The 22914-nt window shown below is 37.4% G+C and overlaps 1 protein-coding gene across 1 annotated transcript in view; it reads right to left on the bottom strand.

The window, feature by feature from the left end:
- Positions 1-4062: 4062 nt before the first annotated feature.
- Positions 4063-22914, bottom strand: part of PAPOLA (poly(A) polymerase alpha) — a 59220-nt gene continuing 40368 nt past the window's right edge. Inside the window, exons 15-22 of the mRNA XM_039356208.1 lie at positions 22076-22185; positions 15234-15355; positions 13305-13447; positions 12561-12661; positions 11417-11637; positions 10076-10138; positions 6842-6919; positions 4063-6227 (exon numbers count right to left, since the gene is read on the bottom strand). Of these exons, the coding sequence (XP_039212142.1) occupies positions 6132-6227; positions 6842-6919; positions 10076-10138; positions 11417-11637; positions 12561-12661; positions 13305-13447; positions 15234-15355; positions 22076-22185 (934 nt within the window). The 3' untranslated portion in view covers positions 4063-6131. The remainder of the gene's footprint in view (positions 6228-6841; positions 6920-10075; positions 10139-11416; positions 11638-12560; positions 12662-13304; positions 13448-15233; positions 15356-22075; positions 22186-22914) is intronic.

Here is a 22914-nt window from a genome sequence, read left to right as displayed (position 1 = left end):
CTTACATTAAAAACAAGCACCAGCATAAAACAAAATGACAAAACTTTATTTTCTCAAAGGTTAAGCATTTATTTTCCTAAATGTTAAGCAGACATGTACAGTATTTCAGTATAAAATGTTCATAAACGTTTAGGCCAGGGAATCTTTGAGTATTTAATAAATTTATTATGAATAGGCCACAGAGCTCATAATGAAACTCACATTTCCTTTCCCCTGGATCAAGGAAGCTAATCCTAATCCAAATCCTACTTAAAAAGAAATACCAGTATAAAACCAAAACAACCTGCAATAATAAAAGATACAGTATTACTATTATGGAAGCTCTGAAAGCCTCCACATTACTGATAACCTTCACATAATATCTAAGCAAAGTCACTTCTCTGTTGGGGACAGTATTCTTCTTGGCTGTGACAATAAAACATGCTCTCTGCCACTGGTGGGGAACACTTTCCCAACTGTCACTTTTTTGACTATTTCAGTACCATTTTTTTTGCTAACAATTCCAATATGGACTAAATGCAGATGCAACTGATACAGGTAGTCCTCGAATTGCAATAACTGAGCCCAAAATTTCTGTTGTTAAGTGAGACATTTGTTAAGTGAGTTTTGCCCCACTTTATGAGTTTTCTTGCCACAGTTGTTAAGTTTTTAAGTGGCTAAGTTAGTAACACAGTTAAGTTGCTAAGTTAGTAACACAGTTAAGGTGAAACTGGCTTCCCCATTGATTTTGCTTGTGAAAAGGTTGCAAAAGAGGATCACATGACCTAGGACACAGCAACAGTCCTAAGTATGAGTCAGTTACCGAGCATTTGAATTTTGGTCACATGATCATGGGGAATGCTACAAAGGTCATAAGTGTGAAAAACAGCCATAAGTCATTTTCCAGTGCCATTATAACTTTGAATGGTCACTAAATGAACTGTTGTAAGTCAAGGATTATCTGTATTGAAGATTCCAGGAAGTGCATATTATACTAGGCACCCACGGGATAGAATTTAACATTGGACCACAGTACATAAAATGAAAGAGCCAAACTTTTTAAAAACATTTTTTCCTCCAACATAAGACAAAGTGGTAATACAGAAATTCTAAACCATCAACCTATGGATTTACCAAATATAGAAATCTGAAAAATATATAATCCCCACAAGTCCACTCTCATATGTGCCATGGTTTCAAGTATACAAATTTTCAGGGTTTCAAGTTTTTAAGCCTCCTATTAAATGTACAAGTGGGAATACCAAAGCTGCTTTTTACCCAGATGATTGAGAATCTCTGTAGACCAGGGGTGTCAAACTGCCAGCCTGCAGGCCGGATGTGTCATGCCGAAACCACGCCCACCCCATTGCCGGCAATGGGAAAAAAGGTGCAATATGTCGCGACACATCACGTGACGTTGCGAGTTTGACACCCCTGCCGTAGCTGTACAAGCGGGAAGTATATCTTGAGAGTATCTGTTTGGTATAGTAGTTAAGGCACTGGACTAGAAACTGGGAAGCCCCATGTTTTAGTCCTGCCATAAGCAGAGCCAGCTGAGTGACCTTGGGCCAGATATTCTCAGCCTACATCAGCTAATCACTTCTGAAAAATCTTGCCAAGTGAATTGCATGGACCTGTGTAGACAGTCACAAAGATTCAATACTGACTTGAAACAAATAAAATCAATCACACACACACACACACACACACACACACACACACACACACACAGGCGGGGGTAGGTATCTTGGAGTACACTAGTTTTCCAGTATATTATACACACTCTTTCTAGGAGAGATGCTTTATATTTGCTTTTTAAAAATCAAACACTACTATCAACTATGGCATTTGTAACACTCAGGTATCTGTAACTCACTTGTATCTACAGTATTATGACTCCAAACTGCCACTTTTATATGCATACATATAACGCCTGCATTTAAAAACATGACTGCTATTATATAAAAACATTTTTATTACAAATGTGCACATAAAATGTGCCTTTTATGTGCATGTTTAACTATTTTCTGTAAGATGTTCAATCTGGTGCCTGTCATAAACAAAGTAATACTGTTATATTCATTACACAAAATACACATCTCTCAATTTGTAGGAAGGTGGAATTTGAGGTCATATGCTATTTGTCCTACAGAGCAATTATAGTAAAAAAAAAACCAAAAAACCCACCCCTATATACTGCTGTTGTGTTAGAAAATTATCCACCCACTTTTACTGAAAAAAAGCTCTTCATTGGGTAGAAACACTTATTTAAAAGCGGCATTTTAATGTTTGCCCCTATAGATTAATTAATGCACAGCTTTTCAATTGGTTACTAAACAATTCTATCTGAATTCAGCTTCTTTGCACTTTGCTTTAGAGTTTATTTTGCTTATCTTTATTGAAACAATGATGGGAATTCCTAATGTGCTTAAAGCAAATTAAAATCAGTTCTCTTTAGCACTATAAATATTGTGAACATGGATAGAAAAAGGAATATAGACTGCTTATCATGATTCAACCCTCATCTAAATATGATCGCCAAACATTGTGGAATTTAGTATCAACAATATAACATACTAAACATCACTTGAAAGCCATTAAGGTTCTAAATATCAACCAAAACAGATGGAATATTCAGCAATGGTTCATTGTGATATCTTTTTTATAACAACACCCTGACTCCGAAGTTTGATAGCAAACTTAGCACTCTTTTGGTGATAATAGTGACAGGTGTTTGATGCCTATAGATTTTAAATATTCATTTAACCCTTCCACATTGCATCTGCTCCCATCAACAAAATTTGTATACACTGATTCTGCTGAATAATGAACTAATGCTTTGAAGATTAAATCAAGCAAAAATAATTAATAAAGTTCTGTTCTAGTACATGTGCAACATACTTTTTGCTTGCTTTGTTTTTTGTTTTTTATATTATTAAATTAGCAATAAAAATGAATACAACACATCAAGCTGATTCAGTTTTCTTAACTAGGATGTGAAGAAATCTCCAAATTTCTAGATATGTAGAAATGTAATAAAAATACAAAATAAAATACATGGACATATCAAGAAATATATGAAGAATGGTATTTTCTCAGTTAAAAACTGATTTCGTTAGTCATTTAAAGATGGACTCATATACTCAGAACATCAGATAGAAGTTTCTTGAAAAGTCAGGAGTTTCTACTTGCATTAAGTTCCCTTTGACTTTTATACTGCTTACCTAAGTTTCACAGTGGCTTCTGATACTACACAAACAGTGGCACCTGGGCAAATTCTAAAATTTCCGGAAAATGCATCATATTTGAAACATACCACTTTCTAACTAAAGATCAGAAGCTAATGCAACTCTTAATAACTTGCTATAAACTATTATGTTTAATTTAAACTGTAACTACATTCCAAATAGATATGTAAATAATCATCTATTTAAGTCAAGACTGCTTTTTCAAATCTGAAATAAAAGTGAGTAGATAAAATTGAGACTTTTCAATGGTTTTGTTCCAATTACAAAGCTACAAAAATATTAAGTGGTACATGAATTTTGGTATGTCTTTGTTATTGTGCAAGTTTTAATCACTGAAATGAAAAAACAGTGCCATCTCCTGGCTGAACTATTAACTTACATTTTTTTTGTAAATATGATATGGTGATCAGTTCAATAACAAACACAGCTATGTTATTAACAGTTGGACTGTTATTTTGACCAATCAGAGTTTCTAATATACAAACACATCTCAAATTATTAACAGTTTCAAGCTTAAATTCCATACTCTTCCCTAAGTGAATTAAATTCTCATTATTCCATACTTCCATACTTAGATCAATAATATGCAACATTAAATAACGGATACCCTTTGGTCCTTTGAAAAATAAAAGCCAGGAAGTAATATTTCACTTTTTTTAAAATACAGATTCCAACTATATATATTATTAGTGGATGGTTTTAAATCAGCTTCTTTTACTTTTAGCAGTGTTGTATTCACATCTAAGTTTTCTTATTTAGAAAAAGACATTTAAACTAATTTAGTAATTGTGGAATACCACTATTTATGCATTCAAAAGAAACCAAGCAACTGTGGGATTGTGCTGTTTTTTTTTTATTGTTTTCCATGGAGAAATACATCATCTGTTTACAAAATAGCTCTTGAAAAATACAAGGAGTACAGATACTATAAAACAAAGCAACTCCAGTCATGAGACACCTACGTACATCATGCGAAAGCAACAGTCTGATCTCCAGGTTATGAAAACTAGAATTAAAAAGTCACTATACAGGAAAGATTCCAAGTTTCCAGCTTGGCAAAACTTGGTGCAGATACATGAAACGTTTAATAAAATGAAGGGGGAAAAAAGATGTCCTGATGTGTAAACAAGACTAAATTTGTGCCTGGCAAGTTCGATTTAAACTCCATAGCTACACAAAATGCACAGATAGCTTGTACACTTCAACTGATACCCTTCTTGTTTGGGCAGCAGGAGAAAGAGAAGGAGCAAGGAGGGTGTGGGAAAATTTAAGAGGGTGGAAGCTGGATCACTGGAGGCAGAAGAGGGCAGGGATAAGAATTTTTTTATACTAGACATCATAGACAAAATGGCAGAAAATAAAGATCTCGGTTACTGCGTGGCTGAGGAGATAGGTAGGGAGTAAGCTACATTCTCTTGACTTTGGAAAATTAACTTATAGGGAAAAGGGAAAGAGCAATTAATTTTTCTTTAAGATGGAAATGCACATGTAGAAGGATTGAGCACAATGCAGGGAAGGAAGTTATTAAACATGCTGATCAGAAAAAATGGGAAGGGCAGTTTAACCATCCCACTTAATTTTGCTGAAATCAAGGTTACGTGTAGTTTGTTATCTCTATCTGATAATCACTGGCATTCGACACTTTCTGTTTAGTCATGAGAGATTTCCATTTTTAAACAAACTTGCTGCTAATAATTTTATAGCTCTACAGAACAAAGCAAAAACAACTGGTTAAGGAGAGCTTTATCAGATCATTTAAGTGCCTGCTAGAAATGTGATTCTAAAAAAATTAAACATTCAGAATGTAAAGCTACTTTCAGATGAGCTACCTAAAAATAAAACTGTTAAAACCCTAGAGTAGGTAAGATCTGCCTTAAAATATGTAATTTTTGTAATGCAGACAGGACTCCTCTGGAGTATACAAAACTTTTATACTTAATGATGAAAAAGCAGTCAAAACAGGACTATGCTTCACAGGCACGCTTTATTTACTGTATTTCATTTCTGGGAGAAAGTAGCATCTGTAGCTAAGGGCTACAGAGCTTTAAAAAAAAAAAACTACCAGTATTTCACTGACAACAATAGTCCAATTTTGTGCATACAAACAAAACATGAGTTAAATGCAAACATTTCTTTTTCCTCTCCAAAAAATATGGTAATAGGAATGGGAAGGTAATAAGGAGAAGGCTTGATTAAACTGAAAGAATCAATTATTTGCTTTTTGATAGCTGATTTGTATGCACCATAAAATAACTCCCAAAATAAAAAATAGTCAATTTCTTAATCATGCCCCGTCAAATATTTTAAATGTATTTTCCCAAACTTAGAACTTCAAGATTTGTCATTTTCTTATAAGGGCTTGCTGCATCCTAATGGTGACTGAGCTAGATACAATGCATACTTTTACCTTCAGTATACAATATATCAAGCCATTTTCTAATTTGAAGGTCGCAGATTTTGAAGAATTTTTTTAATAAAAATAAAATCTATCAAGCTGAAGCACTAAAATTAGTCATATTCCAATAAAAAAGTACATAAAAGTGCATTTAAGGAATTCTTTTGCCAGTTTTAGCTGAATTTCTTTTCTTCCAAACAATGCATCAACACAAACCCAATCAGTACATCAAATATGGCTAGAAATAGTATTCCCATTCCTTTTTATAGGCAGTAATCCTTTAAAGAATTTAATGTAACTGTTGCTAACACATTAATAGTACTCCTGGCTCCACAAATACGAACCTGGACTTCCAGATCAAGTGATTATAGCCCAGCAAGAGAAGTGCACAAAATATACCTAAATCCATCTGTGTTCACATTCTCGTCTTGCACCTTGTTCTCCTTTCCAGTATTAGAAGACAACAGGTTAAATTGGCAGATACTGTTTATGGACCCCTGAGGTTGGTTTTACCGATTCAATCTTAGTTTTATTGAATTTTTGATAACTGGAATAGGATTTGCAGGGAGAGCAGGGATATCTGAAAGATCGGTACTGGGCATTTTCTGGGTAGAGAGAAAAAGGAAGAAATATTAGATAAAATTTTGATTATACATTATTAAAAAGTTAAACGTGAAACTTTCCATTTGTTGTAATTGTTTCAAATCTTAGTTTCCTCCCAATTTTAGTTAGTGCCAATTTATTTCAGAATGATGCTAATAAACTTAACATTGATTTCTGAAAACTTACACAGAACAACAAATTCATGTTCCTCTGCTTCTTCACTAACTGTTGTCTGAGTTATTCCATAACTCCCATTCTAATCTGCTATTTTCAAGAAATGTAATTAATCTTCAATTATGTCAAAAAGCTGTAGAAGCTACTACACAGAATTCACTATGAGGGGACAGAAGGCAAAGAAATCTGTATCAATCCACATTTCAGAATGGAGATCAGAGCTTTATACCTCAGGGGGCGGCAATGTCTTGCCTACCTTGGCAACTAAGCAGGGTTGACCTTAATTCAAGTTGGTTGGCTAGACTGCAAAGTAGTATCTAAGAGAGAACACAACCGCTTCTATTGTGCTCCCAAGAAAATGCAAAGATGTAGTTGTCAGGAGTCAATTTGAAGTTGAAGGCTTTTATTTCTACAAAATGCCGAAATAGATTCATTCTAGTACCTGAGGAGCTTGTAGAGATACTGTGGTCTGAAGAGTTTCCTGCTGAGAGGCCGTATCTGATTCTGTATCAAAAAGTTCCTGAAAAGAAGTATGCCAACATTTCTTAGTAGATTGCTGTAATTCAATTATGAGTTATTTGGAATCTTAACATTTCAATATTAACAAAGTTTATTAAATTTATTTGAAAGAAAAGAATCTGGAGTAGTTCAAACACAATTACAGATAGTCCTCAATTTACATTTTTTGTTGTTAAGTGAGTTCTGCCCCATTTTATGACTTTTCTTGCCACAGTTGTTAAGTGAATCACTGCAGTTGATAAGTTAGTAAACCGGTTGTTAAATGAATCTGGTTTCCCAATTGACTTTGCCTATCAGAAGGTCTCAAAAGGTGATCACATGATCCTGGGGATGCTACAAAGGTCGTAACTATGAAAAATGGTCATAAGTCACATTTTTCAGTGCCGTTGTAGCTTTGAACAGTCACTAAATGAACTGTTTTAAGTCGAGGGCTACCTGTATTTCATTGCACATCCTAACATCTATTTTCAGAGCCCTGAAAAAATGATTTCATAGGGTTGAATACAATTTGCCCCAGTTGTGTAACTCCTTGAGGTTGATTCTGTTGAAGTCACTGAGAATGAGGGGGTATTTCACCAATCCCACTTTCCTTGGAGGATCTGTAGCTGTCCCAAGCATATTTCAAAGGATACTCTGGTTGCAAAGTAAGGGGTGAAGTAATTGAGGTTAAGGTGGTTACCAAGATTCTGTTATTTTCTGGTATATTGAACTTGTCTTTTTTGGTTGCTCTAATGGACTAAAACTGTTCTACTGGCCATCCACAAGTTGAAAAAGTCCTTTGCAGAAAGTAAGAACTGGATTCACATTGTTGAGTTCCCTTTTGTAGGTTCCTTTTTCAGTGCTTCTGCCAAGTAACAACCAACAGCTGCCTACCAAGACTTGTCTAAAGACTATGCTGTAGTCTTTTCAGCTGCAACTAAAGAGCCTTTTATTGTCCTGGATTTTTTAAGACTAAAATGTATTTTAATTTTAAACTATTATAATTGTTTTCAGTTGCTGTTAATGTCAGTTTAGAATATAAGACTGTTTTTATATTCTGCTACTAAGAAATTGTCATGATGCATGATCTATAACTGAATGTAAAACTGTGTTCCAATGATAAAACTCCAGGAAACACCAGAAAAATCCCCTGAGCCAAAGAACCTGGCACATCCCTGATTATCACTACTTTATTTTTATTTATTATTTTTAGATCATTAAGCTATCAACAAATATTAATCATTTAGAGCAGTGGTTCTTAACCTGGGCGATATTGCCCCCAGGGGGCAATTCTGTTTTTCAGGGGGGCGAAGGAACAAAAAGGGGGCAATATGGGGGCGATGGAGCAAGATGTTTTGGGGACACTTTTGAGACTTTTTTGTACAGTGAATCGCTGTGTATGTTGTACAAAAACATCAGATCGCTCGCTATTAGTGGTTTGAATTGTGTTTTCAAATGTTCCTCCAGCTAGCTTCAGTACATATGTGAATACGCATCGCTTATCTTCATGCGCGTTGTGCAGCAGCCTCTACCCACAGTGGCCATTGGCCAGAATGGGCAGTGATGGAGGGGAGAGCGCTTCTTTCAAAACATCACATGCTGAGTGGCTATCCCCTGTGACGCAGTTGTAATGTTGATGTCACAGTTTGAGTTTTCAGCTTCGTTTTCTAATTTTTGTTGTGCTCTGTAAAACATTTTGTGTGTCTCTTTGTATTGTACTTTTAGCGTGCACTCCAGTTTGATATTATATTTTCTTTGCGTCTTTTTAATCCTTTTTACAGTGTGCGGGACTATATATATTTTCCTCAAATCTTAATTTAATTTCAGAGTTTTCATCTTGAAATTCTTAGTTCCTGCATTGCGGTTTGTTCTTATGCCCTTTTTATATTTCTTTTTGCGTCTTAAATTTCAATCATTAAATGTTACTGTTTTTCTTTTCGGGCATTTCACTTTCTTGCAACTGAATTTTGTTTTCAGTGGTCATTACATTTAAGTGTCTTGAATAAATAAGATAATAATGAAATACATGTATTATGAAGTTTGGGAATAAAGTGCCGGGTGGCACTAAAATTTTTCACACAGTTGAGATATGGGAAAAAGACTGGAAATAAACTATTTGCATCGATATGTCCTGATGACAATTTTAAAGAAAAAAAAAGTGTTTGCATAAATTGAAGAATTATTTCCTATGTTGTGATTGAGAGGTTATGTTGGGGGAGGGGGCGATGACAACTTCCTCACTGGCTCAAGGTGGCGATTTGTTCAAACAGGTTAAGAACCACTGATTTAGAGCATACAGAAATTAAAAGCAAATGGTAGGGAAACCGTAGATTTCCTGATGCTGTTGAAGCCCTTTTCCAAGCAACACTAACTCCTATAATCATGGAGCATTCATGGTATGGGTCCAGGCTACTTGAGGCACTGCCTCACCCCATTGGGATTGGCCCGTACCACTTGTGCCAGCAGAGGAGGAAAAAAGCAGCCCAAGTATTCCAGCTGGCGGGGTCCAGGAGGAGGGCCTTCTTTGCTGTTGCTCTTTCCTTCTGGAACATCTTGATCCCCAATATGAGGTTGGTCCCAACCCTTTCTGTAAAACATGGCTGTGCCAGTTGACTTGGGGCACCAGCAGGGGATCAGCACAATGGATGTGGTTGATTGATAACAGATCCCACTTACCCCTCTCCCACTGCACCTCCGCCCTCCCCATGTGCCTTTGGTTTTAAGGTTTGATTTTAATATTTTTGTTTTAACTAAGATGTAATTGTAAGCCACCCAAAATTACCCTATGATAAGATGGGCAGCCAATAAATTTTATAAAGAAATAAATTAGTCAATTTGATTCAAACTTTGGAGGCTGATTTCCCTATCTTTGTCAAATCTCTCTTACTAAGAGATATCATATCTCTTAATACATTTTGAAGGGCAGGAAGCAAGTGGAGGAAATAGTTTTATGATTTCATTGTTGATTCCCAAAGGTATGTATGTGTTTGGACTTGGTGAAGGTGAATTTTCAAACAAGATGGACAATTAATTTGGTCTATTGGGCTTATGTGTATTAGAATGTCTTCAGTCAAAGAGTAGATTCACAATATATACAGCTGGAGTAAAAATGAAATCTTAGTTTTAAAAACTGAGGATGTTCAATACATATAGCCGCTATATAGTATAAGAAAAGTACCTTAGTTTCCATTTTATCATGATCACTCATATCAATGCAACTAACATCTTCATTCATTTCATCCTGTAATAAAGCAGAATAACCACAAGGAAATAGAATACCTGCCCAAGATACAAAAATAAAGTGTCTATCCAGAATTTAATCGCAATTATGTTGTATGTATAGACCTGTTAAGAGCATAAGGATCCATAAAGCTTGAGCATAACAAATATGAAGGAAATTAACATAATCAGTGTTCATAAATGCATCATTGTGAAATTGTATCAGCATTCAATTGCAGCTATCATGGTTTTACATGCTCAAATAATTGCATAAATAGCCAATCATCTGTATAACATTTATTTCAGGTATTGAGTTCTGACTCATTCCTCTACAACATACTGGTCTATTTTATAGCAATAGCACTTAGACTTATATACCACTCCACAGTGCTTTACAGCCTTCTCTGAGCAGTTTACAGTGTCAGCATATGGCCTCCAACAATCTGAGTCCGCATTTTACCAACCTCAGAGGGATGGAAGGCTGAGTCAACCTCAAGCCGGTTAAGATCAAACTCCAAGCTGTTGGCAGAGTTAGCTTGCAATGCTGCATTTTGTGTTTGCATTATGCTTTAATGTAACAGGTTCTTAATCATCTTTAATACTTTTGTGTTATTTTGAGAAAATGTTATATATAAAACATTTTTGTGGGTGTGTGCTATGTATAAGCTGGGTTGACAAGATCAGAAATGAGGAGGTGATAAAGTCACTTGGGAAAGCCAAGGGAAATCATCAAAACAATTAAAAAATGAAAGTTAGAATATTTCAGACATGTGATGCAACACCCAGAAAAATACGGCATACTCCATTTAATCCTCCAGGGAAAGATTAAAGGCAAACGAGGTCCAGGCAGAAGAAGAATATCATGGCTTCAAAATCTAAGGAAGTGGTTTGCACAAAACTCAGCAGCACTTCTTCGTGCGGCTGCTGATAAAACAGGATCGCCAATATGATCGCCAACGTCTGATAACGGATATGGCACAAGAAGAAGAAGTGTGTGTGTTACAACATCAAAATATATACTATCTCTCATTATGGAAAAACAGAGATTATGACTAGTTATTAATAGTTTTTTTAAATTTCTAATTTACCTTTAAATGCTTTTTGAAAGAATGTTAGGTGTGATTAACTGTCTTATTTATAATGTAAACATGCAATAAGCTATTAATGTTGTTTAATATTTCTTTAACTCTTTTATTATCTCTCTCTCCCTCTCAAGAATGGGCAGTCTTTTCTTGACCAAGATCTCAGAGCACCAAAATGAAGAAAATGTTCTGCTTCCCCAACAAAGAAATAGAAATACCTCATCAGTCTTTATTTTTTTAGGAGATTCTTCTTTATGGGGAGATGATGTCCTCTTCACACCTGCTACTGGGCTAGTTACTTTAGTTGCAGTGTTTCCTGAAGGTCTCTGTGGTTGGTTGACAAGACGGGTTGAAGAAACTACTCTAGAGATGGTAGGCTTTGGTGGTGGAGAGATGGCTGGCTGTGTGGCAGTTTGAGGAATGCTTTCACTTGAAGTACCTATCAAAATATAATTTACTATTTACAATGTCATCCAATTTTTAATTTATGACTTCATGGGCAAAAAGCAAAGTAACATTTGAATTCTTTTCTTCAAGCAAATCATATTCTTCACTAAGGGCAGTTACATTTTATGACTAATTGTAGTAAATTAATCAAAATATATGATTTCTTCTTATTTGACGTAATTTATTCTGCAAGGTTTACTATCAAAAACTGCAAAGGAGAATTGCGAGCACCAAATTTATGACATTACCCAAGAGTGGCTTTGGTTTTTGTTCTAAATTTAAAAAATCTGGAATACACATATCAGCACAATGCTGAACAAAACTAAAAAATGATGACCAAATAATAACTATACGATAAAGCAGGTCTACATTATAGTCCACATATTCTGTATTCTGTATAGAAGAAATGTAGAAAATACCAAGTCTATATTAAGGCTGAAAAAAAAACAGAGTTATTTGCAAAGTATAGTCTGAATAAACTGAACTGAATTGGAGAAACATCAACATGTGCTTAAATGAGCATATGTGAACTCAATACAAGTGAGAAAGGGATATGGCCATACATTTAAGCCCCACCCTCTAGTGTTGTCTTATATGCAAGTCCTACTTAGAATTAATCAAGCAAAGAAAGACTGGTTTGTACTCCCTCTTGCCTTTTTCAAGTTTTAGTTTACATACTTTCACTCAAAGCCTGTGCATAGCTAAAGTCAGTAATACCAAGCAACATGCAAATAAATTACTAGTAAAAAAAAATATTAAATAATTATTGCTGCTTTGTTAGTTATTTCAATGAACTGAAGTTGCAAATGATAGGTTAACCCTACACTTCAAATAAATTGCTACTGTAAATCTAACCACGACAAATGGATTTCAATAATCTAGGAACAAATTTGAAGATTCATGTGGGTTTCTTACCCCCTGAGCTTTCACTTGAATTTATTTGTGGCACAGTGACTTCAGAAGCTTGTATGTTGGTCACAGATGCTGCTGTCACAGCTGGAGCAGGACTGCTTCTGCTAAAATATTTTTAAACAGAGAACAGGAATTATAGGAAGACATTACTACCAAGATTTCTTCCCTCTCTCCTCCACCTAACACCTTTGAGGTTTACTACCTCTCAGAAAGGCAAAGATGGGCCAGATGAAGTAGAACACATGACTGATAACTACAGTAAGTTAGGCGGATTACTAGTTTGCATGTCTAAATTAACAGCACGATGCATCAACTCCATCAAGAATTCTGCTCAAAGGCTTAGAGAGGTACATAGGCAGTGACAGGCTTGATTTGGTATGCCCATGTGTCACTACAGCTTCATAAGCTGCCCTGGTTACTACTGAGCTTCTCAATGAAATTCAAAGTGCAGGAAATTACCTTTAAAGCCCATCATGGCATAGTGTATGACATAGATTCCTGCCCATCTATTAAATAATATCATTTATTAGGATATGTATAGTAGTATGGTAGGGTACAGTACAAAATCTTTGTAAAGATCCAAGTTTGAAGTAAGAAATAAGATAACTTGTAAATTTATAGTGCTTTAAAATCTGAAACAAATTATATGTTATATAAAGTTAAAAAATTCTCTGTGTAAATATTACAGTAAGAATTATAGATATTAATAATGCTCTGAATATTAAGGTAAGCATTGGAGACAAATACCCCTGAGAGCTTCCAGAACTGTTCAAAGGACTTGTCTTCATAGCACTGGTAGGAGAAGGCACAGAAGTGCTGTTATCACTATCCATAGATAAGTCTAGGCTGTTGTCATTCAGCGCTGTCAACCTGACTCCTTCTGTTGAATGCTACAACCAAGAAGATAATGTATCACAGAAGCAATTCAGAAGAACTAAAAAATACATATTGTAATACAAAAACAAAGCACTATCAAGTATTAACATTTTATAGTTTGTTCAGGGACACCAGCAGGAAAAGTAAATTCTGATAAAAAAAAATATCATAGTTAAGTGAAACATCTGCCTAACAAATTCTCATTCTTTCTGGATGTTCTAGACTACATTCATGCACTGCAAATATATTGCTTTCAAAATAAGCATACTAAATAAATATTTACTGTTTTCTTACAATTATGTTATGAGGTATAAAAGTGATATAGAAAATCCTAAACTTCTACAAGCTTTGTTTTTTATAATTAACATCTAAACATTGCTAATGCTACATTCCTGTATTATTTGTAGTTAGCCAGTCAGAAATTACAGAAGAGCAGAGTACTAATTTTAGAAAATAGAAATAACATAATCCACTTTTGCTGTGCAGCAGTGGGCCTTATATACAGCTAGTCCTCAAATTACAACTGCAATTGGGACTGGGATTGCTAAATGATGTAGTCGTGAAGAACAATTTCACAGGACTGCAACGCTTAGTGATGGCAATCAGGGCAGTCCCATTTGCAAATGTGTGGGTCATAGGCCATTAAGCAGGAAGTGGAGGGAGTCCCCGGTAAGGAGTGTGGGGTACGATTCTATGAGACCCAGTGTAGACTGTGTGTGATTGGGGGGAGGATGGTGCTGTGGTGAAGTGTAAAACCAGAAACACCAGGGAAAGAGGGTACAGGGGTCATGTGAGCACAGGAAGGCTGGGGAAAGAGGACATGAGCTGCATGCATACAAATGCAGGGAGGTCAGGAAAAGAAGGCATGAAATGAATGGGAGCAAAGGGAAGTTGCAGAGAGTATGGGGTGCATGCAAGTGCAGGAATGCCAAGGAAAGAAGGCATGAGGTGTGTATGAGCACAAGAGGCTAGAGAAAGAGGGTGCATGCAAGCAAAGAGAGGCCAGGAAAAGAGGGGGCAAAGGGGAGAAATAAGGACATGATGCATGCAGCCATAAAAGGCGGTTGGGCAGAGAGAACCACCCAAACCACTTGTGACCTTTCCTGCCAGCTTCCCCAATGATTTTGCTAGTGGGAAAATAGCTGAGAAGGTTGCAAATGGTGGTCACTTGACTGACAATGGAACCAGTCCTAAGTGTGAGCTGGTTGCCAAGTGCCCAGATTTTGTTGATGAGACTATGGAAATGTTGCAATGGCCAGAAGTTCGAGGACCATAAGTCCCTTCATTCAGCCCCATCCTAACTTTGGTAACTGAATGAATGAACATAACTTGAGGACTACCTGTACCTTTTTTGTCTCTTCTCCATTACCTGCCTCCTGCTTTAGTAAAAAAGGGTGCAAAACCAGGGTAGTGCTTTAAGAAAACAAAATCGTGATAACTTATTTTTCATAAATTTGGTAGTTTTAATACTGTAGCATCTTTAACAGACATTAAACTGTGATACTCGAGTACAAATGTTTATTATTACTCCTATTAACCAATGCAAACTATTTAAAATACCAATAATTACATCTGAATAAATATCATCCCAAAACTAAAAGTTAAAATTAAACCAGGAAGACAGTAGATGGGATAAATGTAAATGGATTCATTTCTTATTCATGCGTAAGAATACTTTTTGGGGGGGAGGAAAGCAGTACATACATAAAATAATTAATTATAAAAAAAACAACACAGCACTGGAACATACAAAGAGAGCAAGGGAGAGTTTATCACAATATCAATTAATTCAAATGTTACCTTTTTCTTTTTCTGAAGGACATGACTAGGTAGCAATTGATGAAGTTGTTTTTTCCTAACATGCATTGCAGCAATTTTCATATCCATTTCAAACATCTTGCTGTTTATTGCTTGCCTATAAACTATGTAATTAGAATAAAATGAAGATATTTTGTTTTGGAAAACTGAAACTTCCCCTGAAATAAATTTAATTCTGCGCATATATTTATTCAAGAAGGAAAATCATAATTCTCAGAAAATACAATATCATTGTTATTCCCAATACCATTCTTATCCTCCCTTTGCTGAGGTATGTATATATTTATAATATTTATTTTTAATCTGGATTTTATATTTTTTATGTTTCCTGTTTTTATATTTGCTGTTCCAATTGTCATATGGCATCCAGTGTTGCGCATTGTGAAATGGATGGCTAATATAAATTTGACTCAATAATAAATAAATCCTAATATTATAACCAAAACCTGGAATTTAATCTAGTTTGCCCATCCACAAAACAAAATGTTCTCTTCTGTCTGTGGAAAGAACCAGAATTTATTAGAACCTTTTCACATAAAGAAGGAACAAATGGGGTTCAAACATTATTTCTTCTTTCTCTACCTTCCAGCATGTATATGCTTCAAATAGAACCTCTATTTTTCTTTAAAAAAAAAATTCAGAGAAATAATGGGAAGAATCGAAGGAACATGAGCTTATAAAAACTTACCATCCCTCCTTTTTGCAGCACTCACTGCTTTAAACAGTTCTGGACATATATGAAAGGAAACAATTGTTCTAAAAACTACAGAATATTTCTTCTTATGTAATTTAGGAGAGAATTATATCTACCCAAAAGGAAGACAGCATTGATCTTAAATAGTAGATAAAAAGAATTATAAGAAGTATAGGCAAACCCCTACTTTAGTGCATAGAGCCCAGTTTGCAAAATCTACCAATTCGAATCCTAAAGATTTTTTCCTTTCAATCAATAAATGTGTGCATGACACATGTATATGGGTATGCTTATATGTATGAGTGTATATATACACCTGTCAGGACTCACGCTCCAAAGAAATGACAGGGCCAGGAGTCCCAAAAAAATTACAATAATTGAATTAATAACTAAAAATTGCTTTAAAATAAATGTTACCTATTTAGAAAATAATTGATTACATAAATTAAAGTCACCTTTCACATTATCATTCTTCCTGCTCCTAGCAGAGAACAGAAAAACAGAAAAGTGGGAGAGATATATGCCAAGATGGATAATTGCACTGGGGGAGTAAGATGAAGGGGAATAGGGAATCTAAAGCAAGATGAGAGAAAAAGGCAATTGGACAAAGGAAAGAGGGGGCAAAGGGGAGAAATAAGGACATGATGCATGCAACCAAAGAAAGGCTGTTGGGCAGAGAGAACCACCCGAACCACTTGTGACCTTTCCTGCCAGCTTCCCCAATGATTTTGCTAGTGGGAAAATAGCTGAGAAGGTTGGGCTGTGTAGTTATTACACACAGAGCTAAATTCACTATGCAAACAGCCTCACCAAACATTATTCACTTTGCCATTTACATCAAATATTTCATTTAAATAGTTTTCTTAAAGAGATTTTCTCTGATTCCCACCCCACCCCACCCCCCCAAAAAAACAGAAATCAAGATCCTGTGGTACCTCTTGAGTAACAAATTTTAGTAAAAGACATAGCACTCCAATATTGGATGTTCAGAGTTACTGGACTGATATAGGATTTACATGAAAGAGAATGGAGGCGATGACTGGTTGATCATACAGATATAGTTTATATGTGAGACAGATTGCAAGTATATAATCAATTAACAGCTGTAATGTTTAAAAACCTATTGTGTCTGAGACCTTCTGATTTTGCCTGGAATCTTTTGATCAGGGGTCTTCAAACTTGGCCCTTTTATAACTTGTGGATTTCAACTCCCAGAATTCCTCAGCCAGCGTGCCTAGCTGAGGAATTCTGGGAGTTGAAGTCCACAAGTCATAAAAGAGCCAAGTTTGAAGACCCCTGCTTTTGATGTATGTGAGTTCATGTATTTGAGCTCTGAGCTGCAGGTGACAATTAGTAATGCTCTATTGTTCTGTTTCTATTGTTCTGTTTGTCTTTTAATAGATACTTCTTGGGAATCGATCTGGCTCTACAGGCATCCTCATTTAATGACCATTTGTTCAGCAACCATTCAAACTTGCAATGGCACTGAACAAGTAGTATGATGTAAGAAACTTCCCTGTCAGCTTCCCACAGGTAAACTCATTATGGAAGCCGGCAGGAAATCAGAAGTCGCAGCCACATGAGATCCTCACTTTATGACCTGTGTGATCCTTGTTTAACAATATTTATAAGGGATTGCCAGAACCACTGTCACTAAGCAGCATGATCATGTGACACTGTATTTTACAACTGCATTGCTTAGCAACAGAAATTCCAATTCCAATTACTATTGTTAACTGAGAACTACCTGTATTGATCTGATTGTTTATCCCAGGGGTAGGCAACCCAAAATACTCAAAGAGCCACTTGGACCCGTTTCCCACTGAAAACAAAACACAGGGAGCCGCAAAACCCTTTGGATATCTAAAATGAAGATAAGACTGCATATATCCATATATATATGGATATATGCAGTCTTATCTTCATTTTAGATGTCAAAAGGATCTCTCTCTCTCTCTCTCCCTCTCCCTCTTTCTGCCCTTGGTCTGCTAGTCTTCTTCCCCCTGTGTGTGTGAGGGGGGGGCACTTGCGCTTCCCCCCCTTTCTCTCTTTCCTCTCCCTCTTTCTTCTCTCCCTTTCTTTCCTCTCCCTCCCTTTCTCTTTCCTCTTTCTTCTCCTTTTCTTTTTCCTCTTTCTCCCTCTATTTACTCTCTCCCCCTTTCCTCTCCCTTTCCCTTTCTTTCCTTCCTCTTTCTCCCTTTCTTTCCTTTCTCCCTTTCTCTCCTCTTTCCTTTCCTTTCTCCCTCTTTCCTCTTTCCTTTCTTTCCTCTCTCCCTTTTTTCCTTTCTCCCTCTTTCCCCCTTTCTATTTCTTTCCCTCCTCTCTCCCTCCCCTTCTTTCATCTCCCTTTCTTTTCTTTCTCCCTCTTTCCTTTCCTTTCCCTTTCTTTTCTTCCTCTTTCCTCTCTTTCTCCCTTTCTATTTCTTTCCTCTCCTCGTCTCCCTTTCTTTCATCTCCCTTTCTCTTTCTCCCTTTCTTTCCTCTTTCCTCTCTCCCCTCCCTTTCTTTCCTCTTTCTTCTTTTCCTTTCTCCCTTTCTTTCCTGTCTCCCTTTCTATTTCTTTCCTCTCCCTCACCTTCTTTCATCTCCCTTTCTCTTTTCTCTTTCTCCCTTCCTTTCCTCTTTCCTCTCTCTCCCCCTCCCCTTCTCTTTCCTTTCCCTTTCTCTTTTCTTCCTTTCTTTCTTTCCTTTCTCCCTCTTTCTATTTCTTTCCTCTCTCCCCCCTCTCCCTTTCTTTCATCTCCCTTTCTCTTTTCTCTTTCTCGCTTTCTTTCTTTCCTCTTTCCTTTCTTTCCTCTCTCCCCCTCCCTCTTTCTCTTTCCCCTCCCTTTCCTCTACCTCCCTTTCTCTTTCCTATTTCTTCTCCCTTTCTCTTTCCTCTCTTTCTCCCTTTTTCCTCTTTCCTCTCTCCCCCTTTCCTCTCCCTCTCCCTCTCCCTTTCTTTCTTTCCTCTTTCTCCCTTTCTATCCTTTCTCTCCTTTCCTTTTTCTTTCCTTTCCTCTTTCTCCCTTTCTCTCTTTCCTCTTTCCTTTCCTCTCTCCCCCTCTCCCTTTCTCTCCTCTTTCCTTTCCTCTTTCTCCCTTTCTCCCTTTCTATTTCTTTCCTCTCTCCCCCTCTCCCTTTCTTTCTTCCTCTTTCTCCTTCTTTCCTTTCTCCCTTTCCTCTTTCTCTTTCCTCTCTCCCCCTCACTTCCTCTTTTCTCTCTCCCCCTCTCCCTTTCATCTCCCTTTCTCTTTCTCCCTCTTTCTCTTTCTTTCCTTTCTCTCCCCTCTCCCTCTCTTTCCTCTCCCTTTCTCTTTCTTCCTCTTTCCTCTTTCTCTTTCTTTCCTCCCTCTTTCCTCTCTCTCTCCCTCTCTTTTTCTCTTCACCTCCCCCCCCTTTACTCACAGAACCAGTTCACCTACCAAAACGTTTAACTTCCTCCTTTAGAGATGGGCAATGTGGATTTACCACATTCTGACCAAGAGAAATGCCAGCACCTCTCATCAATTCTGCTGCAGGGACAGCAAACGCTGTATGTTAGCAATATCTGGAGAGCTACAGTTCATCCGCACCCTCCTGAAAGGCTGTCCCATCCATTGCAATGTCACGCTTTGAAAGGCCCCTCCCCCTCCTCCGCTTCAAGCTGACTGGACCCAGCAGGGAGCCTCAGTAGCCGGCTCGGAAGGGAGCAGGGGAGGAAAAGAGACAGACCGTCTCCTCGCAGCTCACTTCCAATCCCAAAGTGGTGAATCCTGCTTAGGATTTGGGACTGAGAGGGGGGAAATCCTGGCTCCTAAGCTGCAGGCACTTCCAACCATAGAGCTTGCTCGGCTCTGTTCCCAGCCAGCGCCACGCGTGCGCAAAACAACAGCAACAAAATACTGCGATCGAGACTTACCCGCCTGCCTGGCTCCCGGACCTCGGTAGCAAGCCATTTGAAGCAAGCAGCCTCGTTCGCAGAGAGGAGAGGAGAGAGTGAGGGCGGATGAGCTGAGTTTGTGGCAGGGATAACAAGGGTTCGGGAGAAGCTAGCACGAAAGTTCCGTGTCTTTTGACTTAGCTCGCCTTGTCCCCCACTGGTTCTTTGCCCGAACAAGTCACCCTCTCTCTTTCTCTCTCTTTCCTCTGCCCCCCCCTCTCTCCAGATGAGGAGAGAGAGAGAGAGAAAGGCAGACGGCGCCAAAGGGGCAGGGAGGGGACGGAGGCAGGAGGCGGTAAAAGTCGCTGAAAGGTGCCCGGGACCCCACGGACCAGCCCGGGTAGATGCATGGTGAGCTCGGCTGCCTAGGGAACGGCCTGGGGACGGCCCAGGAAGTGATGCCCCCCTGCTGCAGCCTGCCTGGCCCAGGGAGACATATGGCCGGGTGAGTGGCCCAGGGACGGCACAGGAAGCAATGTCCCCCTGCCACCCAGCCCAGCCTGGGAGACGTGGCCGCCGCCCCAGCCAGGACTGCCACCTGGCCCGGGCAGACACGTGGCCGGCTCGACGGCCCAGGAAGTGATGTTCCTGCCGCCCCAGCCCGGACTGAAGCCTGGGGGGGGGGCAGCAGGAGGAAGGAGGGGGGAGGGGAGGCTCCGGAGCCGCAGGAGATGGCTCAAAGAGCCGCATGCGGCTCCGGAGCCGCGGGTTGCCGACCCGTGGTTTATCCCATGCAGCTCAGTCTTTTGAATGCCTGATATAATTTCAATTGCAAATGTCTGTCAAGTAGGTCTGAATGAATGTGATTGTAGTTTAGAGCCTTGCTGAAGACGATAGAGTTGATAGTATCCTGGCAGCATTGAAGTATGCAGGGCAATCCATAAGTTGCCTGCATAATATGATATTTATGTGTTCTTATTGTTCGGTCTTCAACCTACCCCTTTTTAAGGAATATCGCCGAGACAGTGGTGAAGGTTCAAATACAATTGGTTAACCAAGTAAACAACCTGTGTACAGATTTCTAAAATGCTCCTTTCAGTGTTACTAAATTTAGTTGTATTCCAAAATATTTAATCACCACAAATGGATAAGCAAAATGATTAGAAAACTAGAGTAGGCTCTTTATAAAGAAAGGCCAATGGACAGCAACACGATAGAATGAGAAAAGCTTATGGAATTTAATGGGATAGTTGTTATTTTGTATTTAAATTCTATGTTTATTGTTATGAATTCTTCTTCCCCTTTCTATTTGTGATTTTAATAACAAGTAATTATAACTAATAAGTAATACATCAATATCTTAATGATTAGTTAGCAATATATTAGTAATATTATATTAAGTATGGTTATTTTATATTAATTATTATGAGGTAAATATGTATATCCAGACAGGGTTACTTGCTAAAGCGTTGATTTATTATGGGGATAACCCCACTATTATACCTATCCCTTCCCCTGGTCTAACCCTTTTTGTTTGTCACCCCTTGTTATACCCCCACTGACTCCACTTTCCCATTATCCTTATAAAATCTAATAAAATATTTATATAAAAAGAAAGGCCATAGTGCCTGGGCACCAATAAAAAAAGGAATATGACAGAAGCATCATATGTGGGATAGAACGTAATGAGAACTGAAGTTTATCTAATGAAGGTAAACTGAAAAGAATCAAAAAGGACGCACACCTTTAAACTATAAATAATTAAACCAAAGCATAAACTGCTATTAGATATAGAAACAGCCACCATTTAAGAGATTTAAAAGAGATCCTGAAAAATTCATGAAAAATAGAATTACAAAGCTTTTTACTACCTCCTAAACCAAATATGGCATTCTTAAATGCCAGTTGCTAACTTTTGAGATTCTGGGATTCATCTGGTCACCCTCTATGAGTCCAGAATGCTGGATTATATAAACTTTTGTTCTTATTCATTTATCACTCTTGTGGAATGTTACTGTGTTTTATAGACAAAAGTATAGGCTGTTATGGAAATATAACAGTGTGATTGGGTGTACTATTACAATTACTGCTGATGCTAGTCAGAAGACTATAGCATTTATATTTAAAACTTGGAGAGAGGCAAATTTATAAATATGAAGGCCAATATTTCGCTAACAGTTGCCAGTACTCCCAAAGTATATTTCTATAATCCAAAGCAAGAGCAGTTACCCAACTAACAAAGCTTGGGAGAGAGGTTGGAACAGAACAATTTCAATCAGTCAAACTTACCAGTATCAGTAAAAGACTGAATGTCAAATGTAAGATCAACACTCAGATTTTCAGAATTCTCTGTTTTCTTAAACACTAATCCAATCACCCACATTGTACGAAACTCTTCCCTGAGGGAATAATAATAATATATCAAAAGGACAATAGAAAGAATCCTAAAATATAACTTTTGGTAAATAACTATTTCCAACATCGGACATGGAAACATTTGTATAAAATGTTATAAAATATTCAACAGAGTTACAACAGTTCAGTGATTTTAGAATTATATAAAGATCTTGGAATTCTCAGAAACTATTGCTCAGTCCCAAGAGGCTAAAACAGTCACAGGCTTGTTGCCAAAACAGGGTAAGTAAAGTTGTGCTCTAGCCTAATTTCAACCACTTCATGATAGCAACAGAAAATTATGGATTTTTAAGTTCCCATCAAATCAAATAAACATTAGCTTACATTGATTTCAACCCTCCTAACTATGTGAGGAAGGCAAACCAAGTCCGGTTTGGGTATGGCAAACCTGTTTTCTCCTGTGCCTAGCCCACCTACCAAGACTTTTTCAACTCCTCTTAAAAATAAATAATAGCTTAACAGAAATGCATTTCTGCCAACACAGACCTACTTCATCTAAGTGCATCTTTGAATTAGGACTGCACTCTACCTGTTCAACATTTAATGGCTGTCAAATGCAACAAATTTTGGCTTATAAATAGTACCAAACAACTACTTCAACTACTTTGTCTCTTCTTTAAGTAAGCTGTTTAAGTTTGAGATCCTATTCCATGGTCTATTGCAGGTTTAATAGTAATTGTCTTGTTTACTTTTGTTTACATCTTATTCACTGA

This window comes from Crotalus tigris, unplaced genomic scaffold (genome assembly GCF_016545835.1).
Source record: "Crotalus tigris isolate CLP2741 ecotype Arizona unplaced genomic scaffold, ASM1654583v1 scf7180000018806.1695572, whole genome shotgun sequence".
Lineage (NCBI taxonomy): Eukaryota > Metazoa > Chordata > Lepidosauria > Squamata > Viperidae > Crotalus > Crotalus tigris.
Note: the sequence above shows the minus strand (reverse complement) of the source record. Positions and strands in the feature narration are given on the sequence as shown.